The sequence below is a fragment of the Polyodon spathula genome, chromosome 5, assembly GCF_017654505.1.
Source record: "Polyodon spathula isolate WHYD16114869_AA chromosome 5, ASM1765450v1, whole genome shotgun sequence".
NCBI lineage: Eukaryota > Metazoa > Chordata > Actinopteri > Acipenseriformes > Polyodontidae > Polyodon > Polyodon spathula.
In genome coordinates this window covers 21,694,520-21,714,660 of record NC_054538.1, presented here as the reverse complement: position 1 = coordinate 21,714,660, position 20,141 = coordinate 21,694,520, and the positions used below count along the sequence as shown (strand labels likewise).

Here is a 20,141-nt window from a genome sequence, read left to right as displayed (position 1 = left end):
GTTTCCTGGGTAGTAAGTGTTATTTCCTAATTGCTTATGTCTCTAAAGTATAGAAAATGGCTATTATTCCCCACAAACTTTGCTTTTGTGACCAGGACAGTGATATTTCAAAATATCACTATTTCCAATGGGAAAATGGGCAAATGTGTGTCTTTTCGTTCACATAGTCAGAAAAAAACAACATATGAATCCAAATTAACATGTATTTATACTAAAGTAATACAAAGATGACTACAAAAGATTTAGAAGTGAGTAGTTTTTCGAGATTTACAATTATCCTTGTATTTACAGGATAATTGTAAATCTCGAAAAACTACTCACTTCTAAAACAAGTTGACTTTAGAACTTTATAATAACATGATTTATTCTGGATTATTTTATTTTTTTTGGTCGTTTGTTTGTTTTAGATCAGCTTAACCAGTTCCTAAACCACACAGACCAGCGCACGTCAATGCTGACATGCCTGGGGCCCAAGGGGAAAGTAGATGGCATCCTATACAGTAACTGTATCAGTAGAGTGGTAGTAACATATTAGTGAGTGAATGGTATCTGTGTATGTTACTGTGGTATTAGCTTGCTGTAAATGGAAAGTCTGCCTCCTGCCAGACACGCAAGCCAAACACACACAGACAAACACACATTGTACTGTAGCTCTTTTAAGTAAAATGTATTCATTACTGATATACGTAATGATAAAATAAAGTAGGGAAATTACATGATCTGGGTTGGACTCTTTGCATTATTCTATTGTCCCAATAATAGTTTCTGGCCCCCCAAGAGGAAATATAAGCTCTTCTTGAGGAAAACAAAAAGGCTTTTTGCCATGAATGAGACAGTTTGTTTTAGATCAAAGGAAGCTGCAAGTCTTCTCAGATTTCAGGGCAGAGATTTGTCATTCAGGTGAAACCGAAATGCACCTTGGAATGTGTGTGCGTCCTGTTGTTGTGCCAGCATTGTCGGCTTTACTCTTACTTGGGAGAAACTGTTGGCTTTAAAACAGCAACCGCAAGAATGTATGTTGAAGCCTTCAGGGAAAGAAACAGGGACAAAAGCACTGAAGCTTTACAAAACCTTATTTCCTGTACTGCAAACTTCAATTCGCACAGATTCTCTCATGAAGTTAACCTTTGTAAGTTAATATGTTGTGTAGGGTGTATCTTCTTGTTACCAGCAGGGTTGTATTTTTTTCCATGGCATTTCACCATCTAAAAATAGGGATTTCAAGATATTTTACGATTAAACATAATATTTATTAAAGCAGAAAAAATAGCAATCACATTTAAAATTGATATTTATTTTTTAGTTATTATACAACAAATGTTCCTAAATAGGTAAATGCTTACGTGGAAAACAGTATGTGGTAATTCATAGAATATTTTGTTTTTTATGTCCACTTTTAAAGACTATTTCTATATAAAATTCTATTTTCACCTTCAGTTAATTATCAAACAAAATAAAAACATCAATACATGTAAAAAATAACAACAAACACATGAACTGTCTCTTTCTTGTACTGGACAGAGGGATTTTTAGCAGAAGTATGTCCGATCTTTCACACAACCGTCTTTTTCATTGAAGACCTTTTTTGAAGAAATGGTGCAGCTCTATACAGTGTGTTCCATAATTTCCCAGACGGCTGCCAGGTACCTAAATGCAGTAATGAAGATCGCCTGGTTGCTATCGGCGTGATTGAAGGGGGCCTGTCTGTGAGAGAAGTTGCCTGGAGAATGAGATGTTCTGCTTCACAATCAGAAAACTAGTCAAGAGAAACTAGGAAACCAGCTATGTGAGGGACAGGTCATGACCTGGAAGGCAAAAGGTCACCACCCGCCCACCACATCGTGGTGAGCATTATACTGACTGTTGCGTTGCTCAAGCCAACCAGTGGGGCAGTAGAAGTGTGATGATGTGGAGAGGAATCTCCTTTAACACAATAACGCCTTTGGTGCAGATTGAGGGCAACCTTCCTGCTCAGTATTACACTGATGAAGTCCTTGAGGCAACAGTTTTTCACTTCCTGCAAGTAAATCTGGAAGTCAAGGTCTTGCCATTGCCAGCTTTTTCTTTTGACCTGAGTCCAATAGAACATCTATGAGACCAAATCATCAGTGCCATCCACAGGAGACAACAGCGACCAGCCAACCTTCACCAGCTGGCTGCAGCTGCACAGGAAGAGTGGCGGAACATTCCACAGCGGTCTATCCAGAGGCTTATCAGGTCTATGAGTCAACACTGCCAGGATTGTGTGCTCAGGGAGGTCATACCCGATACTAACTTAAGGTTTTCATTTTGACAGTGTGTCACTTTTCATATTGAAAACATATCATGATACTTTGATCTGTATTTTTGTTCACATTTTCTGTGACTGTTTGATATCTACATTTAAATCCATTAGACCTGAGTGTTGTATTTATTTCGTGCATCAGTATCTATCTATCTATCTCTATCTATCTATATATATATATATATATACACACACACACACACACACGCGCAAATTTGTATTATTTTACTTTAGAACGTTGTCGTGTTCTTTCCATGAGATGACAATGACAGCACTGGTTTAGAATGTACTGCAATTTTTTAACCCACAAAAAAGACTTCACAAATTTGTTATACAACAATTTATTACAGTATGTGTAAAATTCAAATCTTTGAAATATATCACAATACACACACCACTAAGGAGGGATTTCAGGCAAGCTTTTTTGATACAAATGCCCAAGTTGTTACAATTGTACACAGCGAGTCAAGTAGAACTCAGACAATTCCACATGTTTTAAAACCACAAACTTCTGACGTAAGGAAGAAACACACCCTGAATCAAAGTGATCAGGGACTTCTCAATGAAATTACATTTTAGTACAAATGCTAAATAATTCCATGTTCTAATGTATATAAAAACTAATTACAAGTGATCTGTGAAAAATCCTGCACAGATATATATATATATATATATATATATATATATATATATATATATATATATATATATATATATATAATATATAATCACACACACACACAATCACGTCACCTGTTTAAAAACAAAACGCTTCATTTAATGCTAACTTCTACCATCCACAATGTGCTAGAACTAGGCATCTTACATTCCTATTAAACATCTAATAGGTTGTCCTGTAAGTTTTAATTGTAAATGCAATTACAAGCTTAGTGTTTTTAATCATGGTTTCAGCTGACGTATTTTCCTTAGTCTGTTTCTTACCTCCTCCCCCACCTCCCCCCCTCCCTGCACCCTCAACAGCAGTCTTCACATGCAAGTCCCATTCTCTTTACTTTCTACCACTCTGGTTCATCTGATCCAAGCCAGACTCAAACAACAAAAAAGCTGATTTTGTTGTGAATAAAGAAAACTTTCGTTTTAGAATGCAATTGTTTTCATTGGAATGTTAAGAGAACACATTACTATTATGCACTTTTTAGCTGTACTGTATGTTTTTCTTTTGTTTATTAGGCGTATTCTTTTCTCAAGTCAATAGAGGAAGCTGTGAATTATTAATTCCAAACAGGCTACACAAATGACTCCAAGGTGACGGGGGTTTGCGTCACAACAACAGGGAATGTCGATGTGTGCGTTTCTTTTGTCCCTACCTTTTTGTGATGTTTACAGTCAGCCAGTCATTTCAGTGTCATTTTTGCCGGTGTCTTTCTGTTAAGTTTACATTGTTTTGTGTCAAGTTTTTCTTAATTCCATCCGTGCTTTCCTTGAAAACATATGGTGCCAGATTTCTCAAAGTCTTTGCACCATAATGCAATTTCTAGGATTCTTTGATAAATGACTTTCATACAGTTAATCTACAGGTAAAACTAGTAACATCCCAAACACTTCTTATTCATTAAATCAAATGAAGACTCTGCGTTTTATATATATATATATATATATATATATATATATACTAGTACCAGAACATTTACTGCAGTTATTAGACAAACCTCACCAAATGATAGTGAGTGATTTTGTTGCCAGAACATTTACTGCAGTTATTAGACAAACCTCACCAAAATGTGAGTGATTTTGTTGCTGTATTTTGTTTATCATTAAATCCCCCCCCCACTACTTCCTTTGACTTCCACTCAGATGCCACAACGTTTTACGTGTACATTCCCTGCTCAGGAAAACGCATATATTGAAAGGTTCAGAAGTTACTCAGTCTGCTTGAGAGGCCAGTGTCTTACACAAGAGGCTATACAGGTTCTGTATAGCAAAGATAGTTCCTTCAAGAACCATGTTCCTGAAAAACCTCAGTCTCAATACTTTAGTGCATTGAGGCGTGCAATAGTATATGTGTATGCTCTAGGACCAGCAAGAGATTTCTGCTTAACCCTTTAAAAACCAGGCTTGAGTTTTCTCAAGACTATGCTCATGGTATGACTACACTACGTGATTATTGGTTATGTGTTGTATATGCTTTAGATTGGGGATGAGCTTTACATTCTCTGCAGGGCACACTTGTGTACTTGCTTATGCTATTGTTACAATACTCACTGTATTAGATTTTTCAAAATACCGTGTCCACTGCACATTTCAGAAACAATGAGAGACTAATAAGAATAATAAACTTGTGATTTGTGATCTGTAGTAAACATTAATCTGCAGTTTGCGCCCTGCTACTGCTCTTTTTGTCTGGATATAAACCGTTGTTTATTTAATTTTTTTTAAAAAGCATCCCAATGCTCAACAACAATGAAAATACAGTATATAATATTTCATATTATAAAAGACATTTAAGTGCATTTGATACATTTTAAAATTGAATACCAATGGTGTTTGCGGTGCCAGCGCTAGGTCAAAAATACCTGGTCTTCAAGGGCTTACAGATTTTAGAAATGTTACAAATTACCACAACAGTTTACCAGCAACTGCAATTGTTTCTAACAAATTTACAATACTATTTAGTTGACATAGTTGACATTTTCCTATAAAAAAAAAAAATGATGCCATCATGTTAACAGTCTTGAAGGATGAAACCCACCCAAAATGCAAATGACCTGGTGCACTGCATCAGGAATTCCTTTCACTTGTGGAGAATGTGGGCTACAAAACAAAATATGAGATATCAAATAATAACAGTATAAGGGATAATGTTTCAGGAGCTTGAACAGTGCTATTGTTGTTCTTCTATTAAGATACACAATCCTGTCTCCCCCCCCCATCTGTCTAAACCCTAACGCTGAGGGTTCTTGTTCTAGAAAGAGAAACGAAAGCAATGCACTGGTGTTCTGATACAGAATGCTTCACCGAATCCAATGTCTGTATCCTGCCAGCAAGTCACACAAACATTTAGGTAAGAAGCAAACGAGGGCACCAGTTCAGTCCACCTCATGACTCCTAGAGCCAGGCCTGAAGGTTCACGGTTTGAGATCCTGACACTTGGTAGCAGCTCAGGCTTTCTCATCCAAGAACCAGAATTGTTCATTAACAGACAAGTTTACTGGGTGCCACCCAGTACAAACAATCAGTTCCTGAATTAATTACCAGAATTTTAAAAAAACAGCGCAAGGTATTATCTTGCTTACCCAGATACCAAGCCAATTACCCTGCCAGCAGAAAATAGAAAAAGATATAGTTGTTTGAACAGTTTGGGTGCTTGTTAGAGGAAAGTATTTCCGTTCTCTTCATCAGGGGGGACGCATATCTGAAGGTTTGTGGGACGTTTGTAGACAAAATGGAAGGGAAGTGGTTGGGGTCTGCTGTGTATCTCGGCTTTGATTTTCTGAGGGTAGGTGTCCGGAGCTAGCTGCTGGCTCGTCTCCTCCGTGACGAGGAACAGGGCGTAGGTACTGGGTTCCTGAACTTTGAACTTGTCGGCACACATCTCGCACAGCTCCTCGGTAGTCGTGTACGGTTTCACTACCAGGGTCTTGGCTGTACAGCCACTGTTTACTTCTTGGAAGGCCACCCGCAAGTAGTTCTGTGGAGAGAGAAAAGAAAAATGTGTAGAAGTAGAGCAGAACAGTCAAAATCATTGTACTGCACACTGCATGGAATGATCTCAGAACTCAAGAATCCAGATTCATCGAGCCTTATAAAACAATACAGCTTCTTAAGAAAAACACTGGGAAAACATATTTCTGCTAAAAAACAAACATTAGATAAAAACAACTGTATCCTTAATGCTTTGCATATCCACTCCCCACTAGGAACTGGGCGACATGCAGCTCAATGTAACATGCAAAGCTGACTGCTTAAAAATGAACCCTTCGCGATGGAAAAATCAGGGAGATACCTGGAAGTCGTCCACGGTAGGGATGGTCCGGTTGGTGGTCCTCCTGCGGTGCCACTGGTGTAGGGTGTTCCTGGTCTCGGAGCTCAGTAGCCTGGCTGCCTGCTCCTCCTGGAAGTTTTTGATCAGAGACATGGCTCCATAGGCACTGGTCAGATAATACCCACCTGGAAGAAAAATCACAACTGATGGGTATACAGTATATCCTTTAGAATTTGTAACAGCCACATGCAAATTCAATAGATTTCATAGCTAATATTATTACAACATGGGATCGATTAATAAAATTTGAACTCATCCTTAGGTTTAGTGTTCAGACGAAATACACTGACAAAGACTTCTTGTTGAAACGTGTCTAATTTCATAGCACATACTGTTTTGGTACTACATAAATCTTGGAAGTGAGACTTATGGGAATTTTAAAACACAAGAAAAAACTTTGTGCTGCGGCAGGTTAGGGCCACAGCGACCCTTACTGGCCTAGAGGAGACCATTCTAATGGAACTCTTGCCTCCAGGGTATAGGTCTTCACAGATCCAATTTAATCAACCCGACCCAACCACGAACCACCCCAATGTAAAATTCTTGTTATTAGACCCAGAATGCTTTTCCTTTCCCCAGCTTAGTATACGCACTGACTAGAAACACTTTTAAATCAGTGTATTTTTCCAGTCAGCCTGAAAATCTGTCTGAACTACAGACAGTGTTTATTCCATCATGCACCTAAAATTAAATATGTTTGTGTAAAAGAGATAAAGATAAATACATAATCTGAAAATCAAATTAACTGAAGTGCGATCTCATAAAATGTGTGAATTTATTACAAACTCAACACAAGAGCAAACGGAACTGAGATGTTAAATTTGTGTTTTGCAAAACTTGTTTTCCTTCTTTGTCCACAATAACAAATGATTCCCACACTGCAGACTTGCATTTCTGTGAGATTTTTTTCATGGAATTTGTTTTTCTTTAGTTTTTCTTTCACGTCCTCCATTACTCCAACTTAAGAATGATCTAAAAGAAACACCTTCGACATGAGTCACGTGTCTGATGCTGCGTGTCATGTGCTAGTGAGTGAAAGCCAATCCATGTAACAGGAAATATAAACAAGGATTTTTAGGACCAAAGAGAGCCTCTTTACTCGTATTCGACAGTTTACTCCAGGGTTGAGAAGATTGGCAACATCCACTTTCCAGTTTACCAAGTGAAATCTGTCGATTGGCTAGATAGGGTGAGCTGAAGACTCACTTTCACATACATTTTTCAAGTACAAGTAGGGGACAAATTGAGGAGAAATTGAGGGTAAAAGTTTTAACGAATAGGACACATGTTGGTTCCGAACGATAAACAGAAGGTAACACGTTGTTCCGCACACTATTTTAATTTATGGTCGTTGTTCTGCTCTGCCTCTATTTAGGACAGCAAATTGTTCTTCATAATTCCAACGTTTGTCCTGGTGTTGTTATTTTATTTATTTGTTGCACTACCACTTTGCATTGTGCAACTTGTTTGGAATGATGCTGCTGCTAAACACAAGGCAATATCAGATTTAAATGGAGCTAAACTAAAACTATTTAAAATCACTACATATAATACTAATGTCACCACCCCACATCTTTCCTTCATCTTCTTCTAATCAGCACCATTTGGCTTCCTCCTCATCATGCACAGACAAAGTGTTTGGATTTCTGCTTCGGAATCACAGAAAACTAAGAGGACAGTGCATAGTGAGCATGCAAGTACAATAGAACCGATCTGTTTTTGTGGCATTGCTCTCATGGTCTACTGCATTAAAAAGCAGATAACTAAATATCTATTAAACTAAAGAGGCCACAGCTAGGCAACCTCTGAAATTAAATACAATCTACAGAGTCCCTTTAAATAGTGCACAGTGAGGTACATTGATTTGTATTGGATACACATGTCAAATACCAGAGGCTGCTATTATTAGAGTCAGAACTATGGTACTTCTACAGAGAAGTCAGCTTCCTGTAACCCAGGGAATGTTTCACTGACGCTCAGTGAAACATCTCCCAGCAGCAAAGAGGCAAATATTTCACAGAGTCTCAAGAAGTCAAGCCATACACTTGACGCCACTATGCCATTTTTGAAGACCTAATGAGTAATATGATGGAAAAATTGTCATGGGACTAAAGTGACTTGATATTAAGCCTGAGCTGTGATACAAATCAAGTTATCTTGGCTCTTGCTGCAGGGGACTCTATTGTTTCCACATCCCAAGTGCAGTACATCATGTTCCTCAAGGAACGCCTTGATAAATGTGAGATAAAGCCCAGGAAGGTAAGGGGTTTAAATTATGCTTAAACAAATCTTTTAAGTCCCAAACATTGACAGGATGTAATAACTTCAGTTCTTCTGAACAGACTTTCCCCAATCGTTAAAATATGTCGGCCTTCCCATGGAAAAAAACAATGTAATTTCCGTTGTAGTTTGGTTGCCTGCCACTGAATAACTCAAGGAGCAATACTTGTTACTTCATTGCAAGTTGCATGATGTAATTCAGCTTAAATGTACCCCTGCAGATCCTATTTCCACCAATTACAATGAGATGTGGGATTGGTAATAACAAATTACATGAAACCACATCACTTTGAAACTACTGGGATGCTTTACAAAATGGAAATCATGCCATTGTTCAAGCTGACATTTTCAAAATGTATACTTAAAAAAAAAAATAAATAAATAAATAAATAAGTTCATCATGGTTCCTTTTGTTTATCTGAATCACTTTTTTTGAAATATTCTTACTTTTAAACAAAGAAGGAAATACTTCTTGCATAGCAACTAATAACTGTGTGCTTAGAATAGCTGGCTTTTAAAAATGAACAACTAGTAATGGTCTTTTAACCAGAACAAAGAAAGTTTAACCCCGACTTCAAAGATTACCACACTCAAAGCTTTCAATTAAATTCTTTCCCATACCTTCCCCATGCAGCAGTGAGGGGTCCAGGAGCTCCATCATGTACTCAATCTCAGTGTCCAGCTCAGGCATGTCACACTGAGCCAGCACATAGGTCAACATGGGAAGGAAGTCGTCAGCGCCGTACATCCTCCCTGTGAACACAAACAACACAATTAATGTCCCCATCCCAAATCCACTTCCAACCTGTTTCTGAGAAACACACTGAAAACACCATCTTGAAATGACCACCTTTACAGCTAATGATGTTGTGTGTTTTCATTATTTAAAATGTATTATTCTTGAAAGTCAGATGCAACATCTCAGTGGTTGACTTTGACCAACTCTGCTGTAAAATGAAGTTGAAGTACAGAGTCTGCATTTCCATGAGTGGCACACCAATGTGTTTTCCACAATGTTCTATACTGCAAGATTAAAATGCTTGGCCTACCACTGTGTTTCCATTACTAGCAGATTGTGTTTAACCCCATGTACAGCCCCTTCATCAGAAAGGCAGCAGCGGCTCCTACCTGAGTTGTTCTCCATGACGGTGTAGATCAGCTTGCAGACTCGCAGGAATAGAGCCACTTTCTTCTCAGGCGAGTACATCTTCTGCATGGTGACAAACTTGTGGCGGATCTTCTCGATGGTGACTGAGTCTGGAGCTGTCGCGTCCACCCCGAGCTCCTGGGGTTTCTTCTGCTTGGCCAGCAGCAGGTTCTCCTTCAGCTGCTTCCAAGAGCCACTGGCTATTTGGAAGTCCTTCAAACTGGCTTCAATGTGGCTCTTGAGGGGCTTCAGGATGCACTTGTGCATGGCCTTCTCCAGGACTACGTCTGCAAAGAGAGAAGATGGACATGGAATGAGCTTCTACTCTCAAAGGACCAGGCATTTTATGGGTTATCACTTTTATTAATAATTCATGGTAGACTGCTGAAGTTTGAAAGTCCTACCAAAAAAAAAAAAAAAACAAAGCAGATACTGGCACCAACCATTGTATATTAACAAGTCAGTGTTCAGGAGTAATGCATGTAATGCTTTACTGTAATAGGATTACATTTTTTCAGTAACTTGTAACTGTAATGGTTCCTGTTTCAGACAGGTAACACAATGTGGTAATGGATTACATTTTAATGTGAGAAAATAACAGTTACTTTTCATTTCATTTTTAAAAAAAGGGCTACGGCTAATGCATTATATGGAAAGCGATTCAACAGCAAGTCAAACCTTACAAGTCACATGAACGTGCATTTCATATTATCTGTGCCTGAGAAGTAACTTTTTTCAAAGTAATAAGTTACTATAGAACTATGGCATCTGTGAAGACGTCTGCTTTATCAAATAATTTTATACAGTTTTATATCACATCCATATTTAAAAGGTGCTCCAGTAATGCTACAGTTTGAGTAAATCACCAGTCATTCAAAACAAAACTGAATTAGTTTATTGCTTGCCATAAAAACCATACAAAAACCACGCCCAATTCGACTTTAAAAGTCAAACCAGACCGCTGTTATAAAATGCGTAACTATTACAATAAAAAAAACACAAGGCTGTCTGATTATATTATTTATGAGCAACAGCAGTGCCAATGTTACACCCAAATAAAACAGAACTGGTTAAACAGAACTCAAAATTCAACAGTCATGTCATAAAAAAGTAGTCAGATTTACTACTGCTACTTCACTGTAGAATATTGTTAGCCCCTCTCTGCTGGCTGCATGTCAGCTGCTGGCTAAAGGCTAAGCTGACACTGCATGGCTTATAAAAGATCACAAGGACATTTTATACACTGCGAATGCTGACCATATCCCCATTACCAGGACTGAACCATGATTGAATATATGATCCAGGGTAAAGTGTACTTTCAATGTGGCATTTACTTTGTCAGGTTTGTCAAGTATGAAATATTTGTGAACGGAAACTGTGTTAAAACATCTTCAGCAGAAATGCTAAAGTGCCTCCATGGTTTACTCAATTAGCCTTTTAAGCATATTAATAATCTTCTGAATTAGTGTATCACATTATACACAACATCATTTGTGGTTTGTTTTACAAGAGGAAACAGGACACCTCGTCATACAGCACACCTCCAAAGACCAAAATAGCATGAAACCACTAGAACCACAAACTACGTTCTACAGAAAGACTTTGAATTGCCATAGTCACATAAACATTATGGAATAATATTTTTTGGATGCAAAATTATTAGATTATCTGAGTCTTTTTAGAAGTACTTTTTGCTATAAAAGTAGGCAGGGAAACTAATGATCATACAGAACACACATTAGTGTCCATCAAACAGAAATTAAATGTTTGGGAAATGAGTTGATATTTAACAGCATGAAAGCATGGTGAACAATCGGTAATATGTTAAAGTTACATTTGGTAAAGCATGATAAATACATTAGTAAGCCATGCTACATGATCAGTATAAGCAGAATGGGAAATCTACAACATTACAGTGCAAATTTACCATGCTAGACTTTTATATTATATGGGTAAGAATTGTCTTAAAATAAAAACTTCACATATGTCCAATTTGTAATTGTTTTTGTCATACAGTACATATATGATAACAGAAAAGAAAACTTGTTACTTTTGAAGGGGAGGTAGGGCTCTGGTTACTGTTATTTTTCTTTTATATCCTCTTTCCTCTTCGTACTCAAGTAGCTTCAAGGTTAATACCACGTCACTACCTACAATTATGTATTTGCAGGGAGTAAATCGAAAATATTTTCAGAAGTTCTGTTTTGCTGTTTCATTATCTACCTTTACTGGCTATCTGCTGTAAACAATCAAAAGCAGCAAAATGGCAGTAAATACAGAACCAGGTACACAACCTGATGCAATAAAATATTCCATGTGTCTAATCCCTTATAGTTCACTCACATAGTTGCTTCTCTCTCTATTTATTTTTTTTTTTTCCTGGAATCCGAGTCATTTACACACATAATCTACTTTTCCTCACAAAAGGTAAAATCCAACGTTTTTTTCAAGGAAGACTTGAAAAACACAATATAGGTGGGGGAAATTACTGACTGCAAGAATGAAAGTTTGCTTTATAATAATAATAATAAAGCCTTTTACTGGCGTGTTATGGCTTGAGAGAGGTAATGGACCAGATTCTTTTTTTTATCTGAAGATCAGACACTTCTCCTGCGTAGACGGCTACAGAGCAGTGCCAGTTTTAAAGATATTATCGTTCTGCGTCTCGTATACATCACATCTTAGAACTGTGCCGAAAACTATGTTCTAATGAATTTAACTAAACGTTCATAGGCGCCGCCAGCTCGGGTTGGAAGCAAAACTAGGCATCATACATCAGTGCTGACAGAAACACATTTATAATGAACCGTCCCGGGAATATTAAAATATATTCCATCGCACGTATAGCCTTGTTGTGTACGGTTTATTTGGGGCACCTAAATGCATGATGGTTTTTGTAATTTTTACATTATAATTTTGAAATGAAATTCTGTACATGTATTCTGTACATAATGCAGTGTATGTATGACTCAAGACAAAATGTAAACTGGAACTTAAGTGGGCAGCAAATATAAAATGGTAGCAAGTCTGAGCCATTCTAGGTCTACTTGAGAGCCCAGTTGTAAGTTACCTGTCTAAAATGAGCATGCTGTGTCCGGTTAAACGCAGGTGTGTCTAATTATGCTCACACTGAAAGCTGGTATAGCTCAAAGTAAATGAGTTTTTGCACACACAATAGTACAGTGTGTGAGGAAATATGTGGATGTGTGAGTGGATATAAATAGCAGTCTGTGGGCCCTTCATTGCAGAAATGGTCTAGGAGCTGTGAGTCACTGCTTCCTGAGGATGTGTGTGTCTCACTTCATCATCTCAGACACGCTCATATTATGCTGACCGATTCCTCATAAAAAAAAAAAAAAAAAAAAAAAAAAAATGTTGCAGAGTGAAGAAGAAACAATGCCAGCTGTCACATTCACACACAGAACAAGGCCCTGTCCAGACCACAGCTTTCAGCATCGTTTTTCAACAGATAGTGTTTAAAAAGCCGATTGAAGTTAACTTTCCTCTAATCCAAGGAGCTGATGTTTTTATTGCCGTAGCGCTGTGCCGTGGATGTAAATTGAACCTGCTGGTATCTTGATTAAGCAGCACTTAAGAAGAGAAGTGCTGCAAACTTCTTAGGGGACGGTGACTGTAAACAAAATATAATTTGCCACATATATAATCCACAATAACCATTTCAAATGCTTATGGTAGATTTCTAAACAGGATGGCCTTAACTGTCAAGGTCTTCACATGTAAGCATTGAACTAGTAGTAAGCATGTAAGACCTTTTTTTATTTAATTTTTCTTAAATTTGAGTCAAAGCAGCCAATGTGTGTGCCATATGGTGCATGTGCTGCTGAGATAAGCATTGTTTTATTACAGTCAGCTCCCTGTGGTCTTCCAAGGAAGTATGTGGTAAGGTAAACACACTCTATTCTGCTTTCCCTTTTGTCCAATTATTTGAGAGTGTGAAGAAATTACTGTTTGCGACTAAATAGATACTATAGGAATGGATTTAAGGAATGACAAATATCCCAGAATTACAGAACAGTGTACCTGTGATTAGACTGCTGATACTTGTACTGTACTTGAGTTGCAGGCCCTGTGTTGACCTAATCTTGTGAAATATATACTTTTTAAACTTACAGTAACTCACCATCCATTATTCAACATTCAAGACTTTACACTATGCCCCCTGTACAGTAACAGCCACACCTTGGACTACCAGTGTTAATGACGCACCCTTGAGGACTTTGTGCTTCTTTCAATGCTGAATGAACCAGCAACATACAATAAAATAACAATAAAAGAGCCCAATTCAGTGCCTCGCAGGATGACAGCCAACAGCCAACCCCTGGATGAAATGAGTCAAGACTGCTCTGTGGTCCTTAACCAAAACATCCTGTTGCTCCTGCAATGTTTTATTGTAACGCTTCTGCTGTGGGGAGGTAGGCACAGGATCACACTAAACATTCCACCTCCAAAACCAAAAAGCATCTTAGAAATATATTTGCATATTTAAATGCTATACATATATATATAAGACACACACATAAATAAATATTCAAATCTAAGTATAAAGGAAGTTGGGTGACTCAGTAATGTCAATGTGGTTTGAACCAGTCAAGTCAGTCACGATCCAAAGTTTTTTTTTAATGACGCAGTTTACAAGGCAAGGGGGGTGGTGGCTATTTTAATAAAGAATTGAAGAGACAGAAGTAAAAATCTTTACCAATCCACCTACAACTCTTTAAAAGTGTGTAGAGCTGTAAATGTCTTTGCTATGTCTTGTACTTACACTTGTTCTCCTCCAAAGGGGGAGCTAACTGCAAATCAGTGCAGTGCACTTCCAGGACTGCACAGTATACTTTGACCAACAAAATATGAGACACTGGAGTAGTATGTGTGAAAACTGCATATACTGTATATAGACCATGCTCCAATTTCCATGATTACACAGTACTGTACTTACAATGTATAAGGTCTCATTACCAGAGAAGTCTGGGCACAAATTACAAATGTAAGGATCAATATAATGTAAACCTTACTGAAACACAGTAATGAAAAAGCTGATAGAGTGCCATAGTTTTTACAAGTGAAAGCATTTGATAGTATTCCAGCTGTCTAGATGATCTGCAGCCTTGGTTAAAACGTCTACGTCTGCCACATAGTTCTCTCAATTAAACCAGCATGACAAAACAGTCTTTTGTCTGGGATTACAAAGAGGCCAATATTGTTGGGGTTTGGAAGCAGAGGGTCGTACACAGTGCTGATTTGCCACGGTACGCTGCACAACGAATATTGCTTTGCTCTTCTGCAACACTCTTTAACTTGTTGGTTGTGGAAAAATAATGTATTATTGTGCTGAACTCGGCAAACATAATTCCACTCCCTTGACCAGAGGTTTTTTTATCCCATATATAAATATTATGTATGAGCACTCTTATCTAAGCAGCAGAAACCGGTAAGAACATAATTGTAATGAGAGGCTAATATTAAAACACACAATCAGTAACAGTTAAGTACAATAATATTCTTTGTTATTTATCCAGTTAAACAAGCATGTCTTTTTTCATAAACTTTGACTCCATGCTACGGGATCAAGCTTCTGAAAAGAAAAGTACACAGCGTTTTTAATTTCTCATCTGGAAGATAGCGCCGCCAACATAAGAGAATAAGAATTATTCAAAAACTGTTTCCTTTTGTAAGTCAGTTAGTATAAGATTTGCATGCATGAAGCAGTGTTTAAACCATTGTAACACAAGGGCCCAAAATTTCTATTCCAATTGAATACCGTGTACTTTATTTTTTGGCTTCTATACGTAAGTTTATGTATGATATGATTACATGATATATGATACAAGGTCAGTCCAGTGCTAATGGAGGTTTTGCCATTCTAATGTTAAAGTATGAATAACCAAGATAAAATGTAATATTTCATTTACAAAAGAAAAATTAAGATTATACTGTACAATGTAAAACTGTCAGGTACAGTATACCTATAAGCTAAACAGACCTAAGAGCATTACTTTAAATGATGAATATTGATTTAACAGCAACCTGTCAAAGTAAATCATTTAATTTCACTGACTTCAGAAAAAAAAAAAAACACTAAAATGTTGACTGTCCCTGTGAGTTTAAAACAGACTCCCACATTGTGGATCCATTAACAATATTGATCACAATTTCATAACACTAAAAAACAAATAACAACCCCTGTTTGAACTGTTTCGCAACTTCCAATGCTCACCATGATATATTCTGTAAAAGCTGCAAAACAATGACTTAATACTTTCGTACATGAATCTCCCATACACCAGTACAAACAGTAAAAACATGTTACAAAACTGTGTTAGTAGCGAGGGAGGCTGAAGGTCACACAAAAAAAAAAAAAAAAAAAAAAAAAAAACACGAACCAACAACCATATAAAAATCCTGGTTAGAAAAAAAAATAAAAAATTCAATCGACACAATTACAGGACTGGTGCTCACTAAAGAAGCCAGGGGCTGCAAGATTGTGAAGACCAGGTTAGGTGGCCCTTTTGTGGCAGTGCTGCGTAAACTGTCAGGGTGCAGTGTGGGAATCCAGCTTGAGCACTGCACCTGCTTGATGGTTGATAGAGAACTCTGGTATCAAATTCTAGTGAAATGTTTTGAAAGCTGTACTTATGGGACGTTTTTGCCAGTTTATAAACTGCCTTTATACACTACCCACGTAGTCAATCTTTCATTTCTTTTTTTTTTTTTTCTCACTGTATGCAGTAACTGGTTTAAGAGGAAATCTAACAAATTTAAAGAAATTATAATGGCAATTTGAAACAACTGAACATTGATCCAGCAAGGAGGACAAGACATTTACGACAAAAATAAAAAAATATTCCCCACTATTAAGTTTTCAGTACATTTAGAAATTATTTTGCCCACACAAATACAAATATTGCTAAGCTATTGATTAAATAACTGGCTTACCGATTTCTTCTTCTGGGATGAGAGACTCAATGGGTGGGTCAAGCTCCGAGCTCTGTGCCAGGTAGTTCTTCACCTGTGTCATGAACTGGCGGATGGTCTGCAACATATCGGCTCCAGAGACATGACAGCCCTTGTTCTCCTGCAGGAAGCTGATGTAGTCCTGCACCAGGCAGCCGAAGTAGGTGCGCTTGTCCTGCGAGACCTCGGCTATCCTCTTCACCATCCTCTTCTCTGGGGTCATGAAAGAGTTGAACACCCCGCTGACTTTCCGGAACTGGGTCTTTACGATGCGAGGCAGGACGAAAGAGCCGCTGCGCTTCTTTTTGGGCTTGATTGGCGGGACCATGCTCTCATGGTCGCTATCGACCTCATAATCTTCCTCCAGGCTGCTGTCCCCACCCTGGCCACCGGGCACAGCATAGCTGCGCTCGTAATCCAGCGAATCCGAGGAGGATGTTGAAATGCTCATGTCGCTCAGTCTCTGCCGCCCACCTTTGTTCTGCTGCACCATCTCCTGCAAGCAGGGGGGCGGGCAGTTCACGTTTGCGTTCACCAGAACGGGTTCCACACCAGGAGCACTGCCAAGGTTCCTGGCTACCACAGACTGGAGTTTCTGAGATGATATACTGGAGTCTCCCATTTGGGATTTTCTGCTGCCCTCGACCTCCGAGAAGCTCATGTATTTCTTAAAACGGGGAGGTGGGATTGGAGTGGCCTTTTTGGTGGGACCAGCACCCATATTGTCCACCTCTATTTGTTGCTGCTTGATCCAGCTGACAGTTTCTGGCATGCTAACCTGCTTGCCGTGTGCACCGATGGCTTGAGCTTTCCTAGGCGGTGGGGGTCTAGGTGGAGGCGAGCGGGACCGTTCTGGAGAAATGGGGTCTCGGTTCTTGGGGCGCTTGAGCGAGCTGCCACTGCTGTTGCCTGTGCCCTGACGGTGCACTTCCAGGAACAGTGGGTTAACGAAGCACAAAGCCCCCTTGGTCTGGCTGCATTCCAGCTCTGAAGGAGTGCGTGTCAGTAGGGAATGCAAGCCCTTGGCAGGGAAGACCTGCTGCTGCCTCTGTAGCCTGCACACACTGTCTGAAGGCAGGGGGCGAGCGGGACGAACAGGGGGGCTCTGCTGTTTGTTGTAAATAGGAGAATTCCAGAATTCTATTACAGAAAAGGAAAGGCAGAAGAGAAAACAAAAACAGTTAAATCAAGTAGTATAAACTGTCCCAGCTCCTGAAAAGTGCACATGCTCAATAGACTGTTTGAACAAGGCAAGCTCTAAATTCTCTAAGCTCTGGAGTCTATGTACTACTCTAAAGCACAAGTGCAGCTCACACCCATACTTTGTGTGACTAGATACAGGAGTGGGCAGACCACAAATGTTTTTTTTTTTTTTTCTCTCTCTTTCTGTGTCTCTTTAGCATTTTTCCTGTTATGTAGAAGCGGGGAAAACTGCATAATGTTTTGGACAGTTCTTCCCATGCTTTATTCTAAAAACATTTTTTTTTTTTTTTTTTTTTTTTATGATTTTAGTCATACTGATAATCACCTATACATCAGGTCTGTATGTGGGCTAGGTTAGATCCTTCCACAAAAAAAATTGCTACAAAAACATTCACTGAAAAATGTAAATAAAAAATGATATCCTGCTGTGTAATTCTGATCCAGTAGGAAAACAGAACAGGAAATAAGATATCATGCAATTAGAAATGTATGCGTTATTATAACTTGGAAATTGTATTCGGGAGATAACCGGGCTTCCAGAAAAATGTCTGTATTATTCTGGGGAAAGAAGTCACTGGGGCCAAAAATTGGGTTTGCACACTACATAAATAACACTACAGTAAGCATTATATAGCTCTGACATGAAAGAAGGGGATATATAATTAAAACCAAATTACTACAGGCAGGATATTGGATATAGAACAATGCATCACTGTATGCAGATGTCCTTGAAGTCTGGATACAGCCATTTTCTGTTTATATATGCATTTTCTCTACCAAAAAATTGCATGGGCTGTGACACTCATGCTAGAGTCATGAAATCTGACCTTGCAAAATTGACTTGTAAAGTCAACACTTAAAGTGCCACAGCCGGTCTTTATCTGTCTCCTTAGGATCACTCAGTAAAAGAAGTAATGCAAATGACTATTTTGCTTGGTTGCTAAGCTCTAAGCCTGCAGATCTGGTTGGAAAAATGTCATAATTTGACATCCATTATCTTTATGGACAGCAGAGTGCATGAAGATGTCCACTGTGTGGGATGGGTCATCGCCTTTACAGTGCAGATTAACATGAATTAATTAACAGTATTGTTGGGCACAGTGGGATAAACACACTGGCATATACACTGTATCCCTAAAATCTGGTCAGGACACAACCTCCTTTAGCTATTTTATCTGACATAAATGGCAATGTCTGATCATAAACACATTTCCCTCAGATAACATCATCAGCAATGTTATTGTCATATGAAATGTGTCTTATAATTTCATCAATATTGTCCTGCACACACATAACTGAATAGCAGAAGCAGCATAATATATACCTGTAGGTCATACACCAATATCTAAACTGTGGTAAAAGAATCAGATCCACTCTTATTAAAAGCCTATATTCCTGTAGCCCACCGCCTCACATTCGTAATTACCATCACCCCTTTGTCAGAGCCCCAACTCTAATTTTGACCAAAATCTAATGTATGACCCGGCATGTATTAACAAGAGGGAGTCTTGTGTGATATGATACATACGCACTGGCCCAACACCAATAAGGGTCCTCTTTCATTTGAGGAAAGTATGGAACTACATGACAAACACCAAGGCCTTCCATGTAAATAGGGATAGTAAAACTTTGAGAAAAAAATCTGTAACGATGGGAATACACAGAATATAAATATATACATAACACAGATACATAAATATACAGAACAAACGATACCAAACTATTTTTTTTTAAAAGCAAAACCATGTCTTTAAATGCCAGTAGAGTCACTGCATCCAATTATTCATGTAATATTGTATTTTTTGTTACTCTGAACCTCGTATAGGAAAAAAAAAAAAAAAAATTCCAAATGTTTGAGTCAATTAAGTTATAAATAGAAATAGCTGTTCCTACACAATCTGAAAAACAAATTCTCACTTGTAGCGCATGTATCCGCCTGACATCTCTTCTTACTGTAAGTGTGGTGATTAAAATGTCACAAAAACCACACTGCAAAACAGGTGGAAAAGTGAGCAGAAAATGATTGAGTTTGAGCAGCATCAGTATGCAAAACACGGTCACCAGTACGTATTTAAAGTTGCCAAATATGTTTACATTGATGTGTTGAGTGATATTTCAATGGGGTTACATCACCGGATGCAATAATCTCTTATCTAATGAAAGGTCAATGGGTTCCATTAATAAGCCGACTTCTAAGTGATTTAGTAGTTAGTGTTTACTGCTGCATTATTTATTACTGATATGATCCAATT

At 38.2% G+C, this 20,141-nt stretch overlaps 1 protein-coding gene across 7 annotated transcripts in view; it reads right to left on the bottom strand.

Moving 5' to 3' along the window:
• Nucleotides 1-3,990: 3,990 nt before the first annotated feature.
• LOC121315728 (ras and Rab interactor 2-like) overlaps nucleotides 3,991-20,141 on the bottom strand; it is a 73,081-nt gene continuing 56,930 nt past the window's right edge. For all 7 annotated transcript variants that reach the window (XM_041250075.1, XM_041250080.1, XM_041250081.1 and 4 more), the window contains 5 exons: nucleotides 16,669-17,826; nucleotides 9,696-10,001; nucleotides 9,189-9,320; nucleotides 6,249-6,412; nucleotides 3,991-5,933 (listed from right to left, as the gene is read on the bottom strand). In XM_041250075.1, the coding sequence (XP_041106009.1) occupies nucleotides 5,613-5,933; nucleotides 6,249-6,412; nucleotides 9,189-9,320; nucleotides 9,696-10,001; nucleotides 16,669-17,826 (2,081 nt within the window). In that variant the 3' untranslated portion in view covers nucleotides 3,991-5,612. The remainder of the gene's footprint in view (nucleotides 5,934-6,248; nucleotides 6,413-9,188; nucleotides 9,321-9,695; nucleotides 10,002-16,668; nucleotides 17,827-20,141) is intronic.